The sequence below is a fragment of the Callithrix jacchus genome, chromosome 4 (assembly GCF_049354715.1).
Source record: "Callithrix jacchus isolate 240 chromosome 4, calJac240_pri, whole genome shotgun sequence".
NCBI lineage: Eukaryota > Metazoa > Chordata > Mammalia > Primates > Cebidae > Callithrix > Callithrix jacchus.
The window spans coordinates 64,856,721-64,869,456 of NC_133505.1; the positions used below are offsets into that span (position 1 = coordinate 64,856,721).

Here is a 12,736-nt window from a genome sequence, read left to right on the forward strand (position 1 = left end):
CAAGGTACAATAGTTTTATAATTTATATTACTGCCCATACAAGCGTATCATTTTGTGGGGGAAGGTTTGCTTCTAAAAAGTATCTAGAATTCTAAAACCTCTTTTCATATACTGACACACTAACCTTTGAAATAAAGAATAGCTTCTGACTTTAAAATTTTAATCAATACATGGTGTGTTTCTAGCGTACATACATAGCGATTTCTGCCATAAACTCTACATCCTTTAAAACCTTCTCCCATGATTTACGTATCACCAGAGCCCATACAAAATGGTCAGTTGGTTAATCTGAAGCTAAAGCTGCAGAAAATACTTTGCTTACCATATGGACATTAAGCTGCTCCTTGGCTGTTTCTGGTAAGCCTCCCAGAGGTTTGGATGACAACAGATGACGCTCTGTGTCAGTCAGCCACTGCTGCAAATCCTCAATTTCACCATGGAACCCTTTGGCCTGAAGTAAGAGGGAGTTTTAAGTTGGGGCCATAAATACTGTCAGTTTCAAGCAGGAAATAAGCTTCAAACAATCCCAGCCTGCTAAGCTTCTCTATGCATTCTTAAGAACAGCCAGGTACCATTAGATTTGCCTTTCTTCATCAAGAGAGCTCTAGTAGATAAGAGTATTATGCTAAGAAGCAGAAAGCTGCGTTCTCTTCTGCTGTTTTGTTCTATTCCACTTATTTTTACTCCTCTCTTTAAGGTATAAAAGTTAAACAGGAGCCTGTGAAATAATAAAAGAATTCCATGCTATTTTGGTCTTGAATGCTATAGAAGCTTTCAGAATTTATTCTTTTACTCACCTGGCGCAAGGCACCATCCAGCTGCTGCTTCCTTTGTTCTGTTTTTTCCAAAACATTTTGCCAGCGTTGATTTAAAACCTCTAGCTTGTTCTGAAGGTTGCTTGCTTCTTCTCCTGCACTTGATTCAATTAGATCATTGCCTGCTTTATTAACGGCTTCCACTGTGGACTGATGGGCTAATACATCATTTTGGAGCACCTGAAAATATTAAGACCATATTTGCTAGTGTGTAACATGTTAATATTATCTTTAATGCAATTGTTTTCCTTTCTGGTTATTAAACATCCTGAAACAAAAATATTATATGTGTAGAATTTTAATTTTTTTTAAGAGATGGGGTGGTCTCACTCTGTTGGCCAGGCTGGAGTACAGTGGTGTTATTATAGTTCACTGCAACCTCCACACCTGGGCTCAAGCAACCTTCCCATCTCAGCCTCTCAAGTAGCTAGGACTACAGGCACACACGACCATGGTTGGCTAATTTTATTTTATTTTTTGTACAGATGTGGTGTCACTATGTTGCCCAGGCTGACTAATATTAAGCTTTTAAATGATGAACTTCCTTTCCCTTAAATTTGCAGCTTTCCTAGATGTATCTTTATTCTGTCGATGTCCCCTGAAATGACTGTATGAGAACACTTTGCTAGTTATTCCCACTAGAATGCCCTTGCAACTGATGACACTAAATATCTAGAGATTATAATTAAAAGGTTCTAAAATTTCTCAATTGGGTTCAAGCTAATTTTAGTTTAATTCTCACATCAAGAAATCAAAATACATTTTTACTCCTATATATTCATTACTGAATATATAATAATATCTAAGATATACAGTACCATATTTTACAATTAGCATTCTGAAAGAGAAAAAAAAATTCCAAAATATTCCTATATCTTCTCTCATTGGAGGAGTCCTGGAATTGACTGCTAAGTTGAAATATTGGAAGGCCCTAAAACTAACAGAAAAAGATTCCACTCTATATCAGAAATACTTAAACCCAGCATTCTAAAATCCAGTTGTTCTTTTAGTAGAAAATATACATAATGAAGTGCCTACTACAGAATCCAGCACATAATGCCTTCCTTTACACACTGGAAATATATGAACAGATTAATAATGCTTAAATGCACTAAAATGGGGTAAGCGCAGAAAGCAACACTAGGGTTAAACAAAATCAATTCATTTTACCGAATGAGTGTAGCTTTAGTAATATAGATTCCGTTCAAGGAGGCTATGCTTACATTTTTGTAAAGCAGAAGAAACCTCCCTCTAATGTTAGTAAAAGCTGATCCTACCCTGTACTCATTGACTCAGGCTTGGCAATAGTAAAGAAAAAAAACATCATCTCCCACACTATGTAACACATCACACATCTGGAGGGAAATCAGACCAGGGAGGCTTTGCAGTGACGATCAGTAACCCTTTGATATCACTATTTCTCTGACTGTATGCACTCATATTCTAAGGCATCTGGTTAGGGAGTGTTTTTCAAAGGCTATAAAAACCAACTGAGTAAGAAGTTATCTTTACAGAAAGCATGTATTTTGATATGTTAAGAGTAGGATCACTCTCAAAATCAAAAAGTTAAATGTTTTCATGGTCAAAATATAAAAAAGAATTCTACAAAATTCGTACTTCTGAATGGTCTGAGTCCTGCTACAAAGTCAGAGCTTAGGAGGAGAAGAAAGCAGGAGAGGGACAGAAACATTCATCTCTTCCTTCAGCAATTCTGCTGGGAAATTTTATGTCCTCTAATTTTGATCTTCAAGGAATGGAAGGAAAAGAGAAAAGAGAGAAAGAGCCATTTCAAACCACTCAAAATTAGATAAACAGAAGTAAGAGGTCTTTACATATGCCCACCAAAATAACTGCATCAGGGTGCCTCATTGTACCTCTGCCATTTCATACAAAGTTCTGTCCTGATGTATGCTATTTTTAAGACAACTGATAGGTTTATAAAAATGCAAATCCAGCTATAAACTCGCACCATGAAACTAAACATATTTTGTTGCTAGGCAGTTGGTCTCACCAGTCATTACGGCTCTAAGCAAACACATAATGTAGACATTAAATAATGAAACCAGCTTTTCTCTAAACATTAAGTATGCAAAATAAATCCAATTTGTTTAATCGAATATGGCTGGGCAATGACTATCAGTGTAGACAGATCAGGTAAGAGAAAAAAAATTTTAACTAGGGAACAATTACTGTGGGGAATTATGAAAAGAAGAACAAAAGCAAGAAGAGTCAAAAACTGTACAGCATAAAGTGCTAAAACCTACCTTTTAAAAAATGTTAATCAATATGTAAAATAAACATTTCCTATTTGATAATCAAGGAAAATTTATTTTAATTTAGGATTTAGAATTCTGAAGATACCACTATTAATGTGAATGTCAAAGTCTATGAAAGATTCTTGAATGCCAGGATAAACTCTACTGTACACAATGTGTTATTAAGTCTAGTGACTGAAGGGATAGGGAATGATCTATTAAGAAGTGTTACAAAGGTGACAATCTAAGACTGCTTTGCATGTATCTCTTAAGACAAAATTTTTTCCACTTACAAGCTTTCAATCAAATGTAGGATATATAACAAGTTCTTAAAACATAATTAATATTTTAAAAAATTAATTCAGAAAGAAAAGGAGTAAGATACAAAAATTCAAAGACAAGAGTGACATGCAGACAAAGGGATAAATAAACCTCAACATAACAAGAGATGTATAGATAAAAAAATATGTCAGACAGCCGAGTGTGGTGGCTCACACCTATAATTCCAGCACTTTGGGAGGCCAAGGTGGGCAGATCACCTGAGGTCAGAAGTTTGAGACCTGGCCAACATGGTGAAACTCCACCTTTACTATAAAATGTTTAAAAATTAGTCAGGTGTGGTGGTGTGTGCCCGTAATTCCAGCTACTCGGGAGGGCTGAGGCAGGCTAATCACTTGAACCCAGGAGGCGGAGGTTGCAGCAAGCTAAGATCATGCCATTGCACTCCAGTTTGGGTAACAAGAGCAAAACTCCATCTCAAGAAAATAAAAAACAATGTCAGACATGACAAACAAGCTATAAATGAAAGAGACACAGAAATATGAATGACCAGAGTGACAATATACATAAAACCTGCAGTAGGACATTTTCAGCCTATGATTTTGAAGGCTATCCCTAACAACTTTAAAAAATAGGTGACATTATCACAATGAGAGGTATAAGTAGGAATTTAAATCTTCAGTGTTTGTCATGCAGCCTTAATAAACTTTAGCACAAATTGCTCATCCTTGTTTTGTTTGATAATTGTCTTGAATGAGAAAAATATTTTGATCATAATCTTTTAGGGAAAATATTTTGACTATACTGTTTTAAAAGTAGTTTAACTTTTAGTTATAAATGTCACATATGAACTTGTGTCAAAATCATAAACTTGAAACACACATAAAGAAGAAATATATCCAAGAAATCTAATGACACTGGAAATGGACAGAGAAGAAACAGAATATGCAATAAGAGTTACGTACATGATGCTTGGCAAGTTCAATTTCAATGGCTTTAGGGTCTCCTCCAACAGGTTTCTGCTCATTTAGCAAGCCCTCTGTGTGTGTCAGCCACGTCAGGAGCTCATCCAGGGCATGTTGGAACTGACCCAGCGCTAACAGAGCACCCTCCAGTTTATGCTATTGAAAAAGTGGGAAGGAAGAAAATCCACTTATAAATTTGATATTATGAATGATATGTATTTATAAAATGAGGGTAAAAAATAATTGTTTTATGCTGCCTAAGTCCATAAACATATACAATGAAGCCTAATCATTATATCCTTCTATGTTTTAAGTTTGATGCTCCTTGTGGTTAAAAATAGCATGTGAGAAGCAGAAAAAAATCTAATTTTATCTTAAATAATCATTTTACATTAATATCTGAAATGGAAAATGTATAACTTCTTACGAAAAGTCTTGGTATTTACCTGTCTGTTGATGATTCTCTCATCCAGGCTATCCCATATCAATTTCAGTTCCATTAATGGGTCTTGAACAGTGTGTTTGTCACTCTCTTCTGTTACTTTCTTTAGCAAAAGCTCTGCTTGATGGTTCAGTCTCTCCATTTCTATCTGTTGTTGATAGGCCTCAGACTTAAATTGCTATTGTAAAAGAGATACACAAAAAAATATTGTTAAAAATCACTAACTCCAAACAAAAAAATCTATTGGTTTCATTGGTTATATCATTATTCTAATTCATACTTCTTACTGAAAAGAGGTGATGAAAAGTAAACATCTCACATGAGGCTCACCAATGGAAGAATTATGGACAAAAAAATAAGGAAAATATTTTCTCTTTATTCAATATTTTCAGATGGATACATGTTTCTATCTGTAATTTTGACATTTCACTTCATTTTGTTCTCCACAATAAAAATTAAATTTCAAGGCTGAACTTATTCCAATATCTTATATGCATTTGAAAAATAAGTTTTGAAATTATGGAAAAGAAAATGAAATACATGTTGACACATATGAAAGCCCAAAAAATGTCTTAAGAAACTCAAATTAGTATTTCCTGCTCTGAAACCTACACACATCTGGTATCCCCTGATAATTTTATGTTTTCTGTAGCTGTGCTGTGCTTATTAATATTTAGTTATTCCCATGCCTCATCCACTGCTGACATAGAATGCTATTCTCTCTCCTTCTACTTTCTAAGTCACTGACATAGTTAATAATCTTGGCTTTGCCAACCAACAGGTTAGCAAACAGTTGCTTGTAATAGGTAACTGTCACTTCATAAAATATTTATTTTAATATGTAATAGTAAAAAAATTCATGGCGAGCAGTCCCCTAACTTTTTTCAAAAATACATGAATAATAACTTAAAAATAATAACAAAGGTATAGTGAGCACTTGGTATGTTCAAGTTGCTTTCAACCAACTTATTAGGGAAATAATTTTATCCTTAAGTTAAGCTAAAGACATAGGAGTAAGACCAGTTAGATAACCTTTCTGAGGCTATATGCCCTAAGTGACAAACTAGGAGCTAAACTCAGATAACCTGATTTCAGAGTGAGCACTTCTAACCAGGCTGCTATATAAAAACCACTGAGCTATATAAAATTATCAAAAATAAATTATCCACACTCATAATTGTACATAAAGTATACCATGTGTCTGCTACATGAGCAGATTAAAGTAAAATAAAAATCTCAATCTAGTGATGGTAACAATGAAATTATTACAAAGAAAATTTGTTTCTAAATGAAATATTCTATGTCGCATTTAGAGATAGAAATGCTGCAATTTTAAAGCCAGATAATAATTTCACATAAATTCTAGCAGAGTTCATAGCAAACGGTGTGATGTCTCTGCATATGGAGAGTTAAAATAAGGAAAGAAATAGCTGATCCCATTTTGATAAATGACTATTGGTACAGAGGAATTCAAAGAGTCAACAGCCCAGCCATTTTCACATCTGCAGATCAAGAATTACAAAAGCAAAAATTACAGAGGACAGCTATGAAAAACAACAAACATTTACAAAACTAACATTTTGGGAAATATTATTATGTCATGGATGTGTTTTTAACATGTTAGACTAAATGAATTACTCAGAACACTCTAAAGAAAATAAAAATATTGGGTTAATGGGTATAAAATAATAGAAAGAATGAATAAGACCTAGTATTCGTGGGCACACAAAGTCATCATAGTCAAAAATAATTTTTGTAAATTTAAAAATAATGAAAAGAGTATAATTGGATTATCTGTAACAAAAAGGATAAATGCTTGAGGTGGGTACCTCCATTTATCCGGATGTAATTATTATATATTGCATGACTGTATCAATATATCTCATGTAACCTATAAATACATACCCCTACTATGTACCCACAAAATTAAAAATTAGCATTAAAAATACATATGAGGAAAAATGATATTGTAGTATACTGATAACAATATACTACTGCATAATAAACAACTCATAAAAATCCTTACAGTATTATCTAAATACATGTCTCTCTCTCTCTCTCTCTCCACACACACACACACACACAGACACCCCACATCGTATCTCCCTAACATGAAGATACTGAAAAGGCTATAAATCAAATCTAAGAAAGTTTGACTCTAGGTATGTAACATTTTGGGTGACTTCAAATAATTTGTTTTTCTCCTTTTTATTTGTATTTTCTGATTTTTCTATAATGAACAGTTATAAATTTATTATAAAACGAAAACTATTAATAGCATTTTCTTTCCTTTATTTAATGAGCACTTATATATTGCTTAGTCTGTGAAGGTGCAAAGTATATTAAGCTAGCTTTATAATTAAATTGTCATACTTACATTAGGTAAAATAAATTTATGTAAAAATCATGTGAATCAAGAACTTAAAACTGCAGGGAAGTCTTTGATAAACTGGTTCCCACACATACCTTTAGCTCTTCAATCTGCTGCTTGACAGTTTCGAGATCTGTTCCAATCGGAGACATTGAAGCTAATTTACCACCTGCAATATCTACCCAGTCAAATACCGCCTGAAAGACACATTAGTCCATGTGTTGTTACAAAAGCACATCTGAAATTGCTACAGAATTTCAAGTACCACAGAAAAATACAATTGTAAATCTAAAAGATATTGCGAAATGAGACTATTTAACAAAAAATTAACATTGTTCACCTAAATAAGTAAAAGCAGCAATGTATCAAAATGATCGCCCCAAATATGAAATAGATACATACAAGTTTGCAAAATAAATTGTTTATTCCATTGATTCTTGACTGAGTCTCACAGACCGGCTGGAGCCCAAGTTAGTTACTTGTCATTGATACCTTACTAGTAAATTATCACTTCGGTTACAAAGAAGAAAAAAGGAAAGGAAAGGGGAATTGTAATAAAGTATTATTTGTAATAAAATTTTTCATATATTTCCAAAGTTCAAAAAACTTCTCAACTGGCATAAAGCCTAGCTGTGACATTTATTTTTACAAATATAGAAATGGAGTGGCATAATGAAAAAGGAAAAGATATTCTCATCTGGGCTTTAAAAATAATATTCACTTTGTGTTATGGAAATACTTAAGCTTTTTCCATATGGTAAGAAGGATGAAAGATTAAACTCCTGCCAGCCTGTGAGGAAATGGAGCAAGGTTAAGGGAGGCAGAGAAATACATCGTAGTTGGCCTCAACTAACTAGAGAATTTTTAAAATTTAAAAAAAAACAAACCTTACAAATGGTTAATGAACTGAATGAAAACCTTTAAGAGAAATGAAAAACAACTATTAAAAGGAATTATAAATATGGAAAAGAAGAAAACACTTTTTACACACCAGATTATGACCTAATAGAAATCTATTTTGTACATGGAGAACACTGGCTTCAAATCAAATTTCTTTACTTCTAACTTTAGTTAAACTTGGTGATATTTTTAGATAGTGTTTACTCCTTTCATCTTATTCCACTCAGAACAGAATTTAAATTTAGTTTCATTTCACTGTCTGGTGCTGAGCCATTTATAAAAAATACTGTGTGGGAACATTTACTTTCACTTAAAAAAAATCAAAATATTTCCTTCAAAGTAAATTTCAGTGGACGTGTATACAGAAATGTGTTTAGATGTGTATGTAAATCTACACATATCTGAAAGGTCAGAAGTAATCTTCTAAAAGACAAAGCATGAACTGAGACACATGAGGCAACCACAGGAATCATTTGCCCACAATTGTATATGCACTGGCAGGTCTTAGGGTGGTGCCGATATGTAGACATCAATTAGTATGATTCCAGCTAAGACCAGCACATACACTGTGATCCCCTTACCTGCAGTCCATCCTGGTACTGAACGGCAGCCTGCATTGCCTCCTCCAGTTTGTCAATCCGGTCTTTCCAAGCTTTATTTAGAGAATCCCATGCTGAATTTAACTACGAGATGTATGATAGAACTCTTTTAGTGTCATATTTTGAAGTTTCAACTACTTTTAACAAAACATTTTCATTAACTAAAAAATTTTTAAAAGCCCTGCTGATAAGTAAGCCGGTTGTACCTCATCTATGCTCTTCTTGACAATGGGTTTATCAGGCTCCCCACACGCCGCAATGAGTTCAGAACCCAGGTTCATAACTATATCCAGCTCCTCCTGTAGTCCATCTATTTCTTCCCTTATAGCCTAGAATAAGAAAATGACAGTCTTAGAATTTTAAGTAAAACCACATCAAAACTTTAAAAAGTACACAACCATATCAATGGTAGTTATTTCTAGAAGGTGGCATTGTAATAATTTTTACTTCTTTCTGTTTTCTAAGTTTCTGCAATACATTTTTTTAACAAGAAGAGAAATATTTTAAAAGAAAAATAGCACCCTTCTAGTAACAACTGCCAAATGTTTCTCATAAAGATAATATTTAAGAAATGATAAATAAGGAATACCTTAACAAATACCAAAACACAATTTTAAAAATATCAACAATACTATAAGGCTTAGAAAGACATTTTGGTTTCCAAACCATTATACATGTAAAACAGACAAGTAAAATATGTATTCAAAAACTATACAAATTAATGTATTTGTTAGCAGATTTAGAATAATGTAGCTTTGGATTTACATTTTATGCCATTACCCTAGGTAGGAGCTATAAGGTATAAAAATACCATAACAGAAAAGTAGTATCCTACTTTTGCTTTCATCTTCTTGGTTAAATATATTCATTCATTCAACAAACACTGAATAAGCATAAACCAAGCCCTAAACCAGGCACTGGGGATACAAAGAAATATAGATATGGCTATTCCCTTCAAGGGGCCCACAGTCCAGGAGGAAACACAGAGGCATAAGCAACAGTAAATCATACTATGTGCAGAGTCCTTTGCATGAAGAAAGTATTATGGGAACACTTAGCTGCACTAGCTCTGCTAAGTACACAAAAAAAGGTTTCACATGGGGACTAATTATCCAACTGAACCTTGAAGCTTGAGTTGCCTTTGCCAGAAGAGTGGGAGGAAGGACATTCTGGAGTGAGGAAATACAATGTGCAAAGGCACTGATGCTAGAAAGGGTAAAACAGTTTGTTTTGGGAAACACCCTTTCTAATCACTAGCAGGGAGGGAGCTTGGTAAAGGAGAAATAGAAAAACATAACTTTGGAAACATAAGCATGAGCTAGGCTGAGATGCAAAAGGCTGCATGCCCTGCTCTAGGGAGTTTAAGCTTTATCCAGAAGGGGATACCTCTGAGGGGGTTTAGGCAGCAACACAGTAAGGGCCAATCTAGAGGGAAGACTGGCAGAAAGGTCAGAGGCCAGACAAGGAAGGACAGTCTGCACTTTGGATTACTTGGGAAACTAAAAAGAAACAAAGAGATAATGAGGCCCTGAAATAAGGCAAAAACAGTTAGGATAATGGGAAATTTTTTATTGTTGTTGTTGTTGTTTGTTTTTTGAGACAGGGTCTTGCTCTGTCACCCAGGCTAGAGTGCAGTGGCACAATCTTTGCTCACTGCCATCTCTACCACCCAGATTCAAGAGATTCTCATGCTTCAGCCTCCCAAGCAGCTGGGACTACAAGTGCACACCACCATGCCTGGCTAATTTTTGTATTTTTAGTAGAGATGGTTTTGTCATGTTAGCCAGGCTGGTCTTGAACTCCTGGCCACAAGTGATCCACCCACCTCAGTCTCCCAAAGTTCTGGGATTACAGGCATGAGTCACCGTTTAGCAGGGCCTGAAAAACTGTTTTAAACATACAATCTCAAAGTGAAATTTGTGGGTATACTCTATAAACTCTATCTCCTACTGTAGCACTGCACACTCCATTTTCAGAACCAAATATAAATTATAACAGAATAACCCCTAATATTTACCCAGGAAATCTGGGTTTCATTACAACACAACTTATTTTTCTAACTTTAAATGAGATTTTCTGCTTACCTCTGCTGCTTCTTGCTGTTGTTTTACTACTGAAGGATCAATTCCAGGATCTTCCAGGTCCCGGATGAAATCTTGAGTATCTTTAATGGTAACTACCAATGACATGTGATCACACCAGAACTTTTCTGCTAGCTCCATCACATCCAGTAGTTTGGCTTCCCTTTCTTCTACCAGTGTGTGTATGTTCTCCCAAATGAAAACCATTTGGTCAAGCTTATCCTGAACAGCTATGGAGCAAAACAACATCCACAAGGCTATTGGTTAGCCCCATGTAACCAACAAAGCAGAATGTTACAGTTCACACAGAAAGCAGTGATCCAATTTGTTAAGCATCTAAAACTGGACCAAGTTTCGGATGACCCCAGTCCAGTGGGTATCAGTGAGTCCAAGAGTCTACGCCAGATAATACAGTATCTCTAATCTCCTATTCTTGCCAAACCAAGGTTCTTCCTGACAAAAGTAAGCTTGGAGTAGAACCAAGTATATGAAGTTTCAAGCTCACTTAGGCTGTCCTTAATCCGAAAGGGAGTGAAATAATCACCTAGGTATACTTTTAGGTTCTCCAAATCAAAATACAATTGTCTGTTCAGTCCCAGGAATATAACAATGTATGGTACGTATTTTGGGCTTGCTTCTAGAGTACTCTTATTGTCAATTTCCACTACACACATGCTCTTCCTTTTGACCCTCAACTCTTATCTCAAACATGGCTAGCTGTGGTCGTGGATCCCAGTTTTGTGGCTATATGATGCAGCATGCATGCTATGTAAGGTAGCAGTCAGTAACTCTGCTAGTAACTCTGAAGAAAAAAAACCCTAGATTTGGCTTTATTAGCAATATGTTTCAACCCATTAATTTAAAAGGCCTGAGAACACATGGTCTTTGAACATATGGTCTTTATACATGGTCTATGTATAATGGCTCACTTTGCATTCAATTGATTAATTTCACAAACACAGGAAGACATTAACAAGGGATTTGCATACACAGTCCTTCAACCCTAAACACATCATATTTGCAATACCTTTTCTAAGATGCAGCATTTTTTAATGCAATTGGACTGTGAGTAAATAGCACACAAATTTAGAACTACTTGAAAAATGAAGTTTGTTTCCCTATTCCAAAATTATTACCTTTGGCAGATATGTCTTTATCAGTGCCCCCAGATCTAGCGATCATTTCCTCTCCCCTCTGTTTAAGAGTTTCATACAATGGCTGTAGCTTTTCCATGTCTACCGACACATTCTTATTTTCACTGATCTGTTCCTTGATCTTCTCGACCTCTGCAGAGATAGAAGGTGGCTGCCTCAGACGCTCCACGATGCGTTCCAGGCTCTCAAGGATCTGATCTATCTTGTCATGGAACTAGGAGTAAAACGAAGAGATCTTTTATGGGAAAAAAGATCTGTAATACCAAGTATGAAAGTTAAATGAAAAAACATTTTTTACAATTTAATGTCACAAAAAGAATAAATCTTAGCCTCTTTATCAACAGACCCATTCAAAAGTTATATCCACCTGGTGTGTCAAGACATGCCTAAAATCATGAGGTATATGCGCCTCTGTGTCACACTACCTATATAGACTTAGTTTCTTATGAATAGTTGCGTGTATCCATTAAGAAATGGTATATGTTAATATGCAATTGGACCAGGATGGCATGGCCAGCAGCATCTCTTTATCTGTTGCTTCATCCTGTTATCATAATTCAAATTAATTTTAAAAATCAAGTTCAATAAGTAGAATATCTGTCTATTCAAATGGATTGTTAACTTCATTTTTAATAAACTATTTTGGCATCCTGAAAAGTTATACTATTTAATGTGAAATTCATGGAAAGTTCTGATTAGATTCCAGAGAATCCTTAAGTTATGCATTTCATGAACTGAAAGTGTTTAAAAATTTAAAGGAAAAAACCTCCCCAATGTTGTAACTTCTGCCATGACAGAAGTTACAAGTTTCAGAAGTTTTTATTTACTTAATGGTTAAACACGCAATCAGACACATGAGAGAATTTAAAATTTTT

At 34.8% G+C, this 12,736-nt stretch overlaps 1 protein-coding gene across 50 annotated transcripts in view; it reads right to left on the minus strand.

Moving 5' to 3' along the window:
• DST (dystonin) overlaps positions 1-12,736 on the minus strand; it is a 505,428-nt gene that overhangs the window by 38,298 nt on the left and 454,394 nt on the right. For all 50 annotated transcript variants that reach the window (XM_078369452.1, XM_008994605.4, XM_035295973.3 and 47 more), the window contains 9 exons: positions 11,844-12,075; positions 10,711-10,937; positions 8,833-8,955; positions 8,609-8,710; positions 7,223-7,324; positions 4,761-4,934; positions 4,315-4,470; positions 798-995; positions 323-451 (listed from right to left, as the gene is read on the minus strand). In XM_078369452.1, coding sequence (XP_078225578.1) covers positions 323-451; positions 798-995; positions 4,315-4,470; positions 4,761-4,934; positions 7,223-7,324; positions 8,609-8,710; positions 8,833-8,955; positions 10,711-10,937; positions 11,844-12,075 — 1,443 coding nt within the window. The remainder of the gene's footprint in view (positions 1-322; positions 452-797; positions 996-4,314; positions 4,471-4,760; positions 4,935-7,222; positions 7,325-8,608; positions 8,711-8,832; positions 8,956-10,710; positions 10,938-11,843; positions 12,076-12,736) is intronic.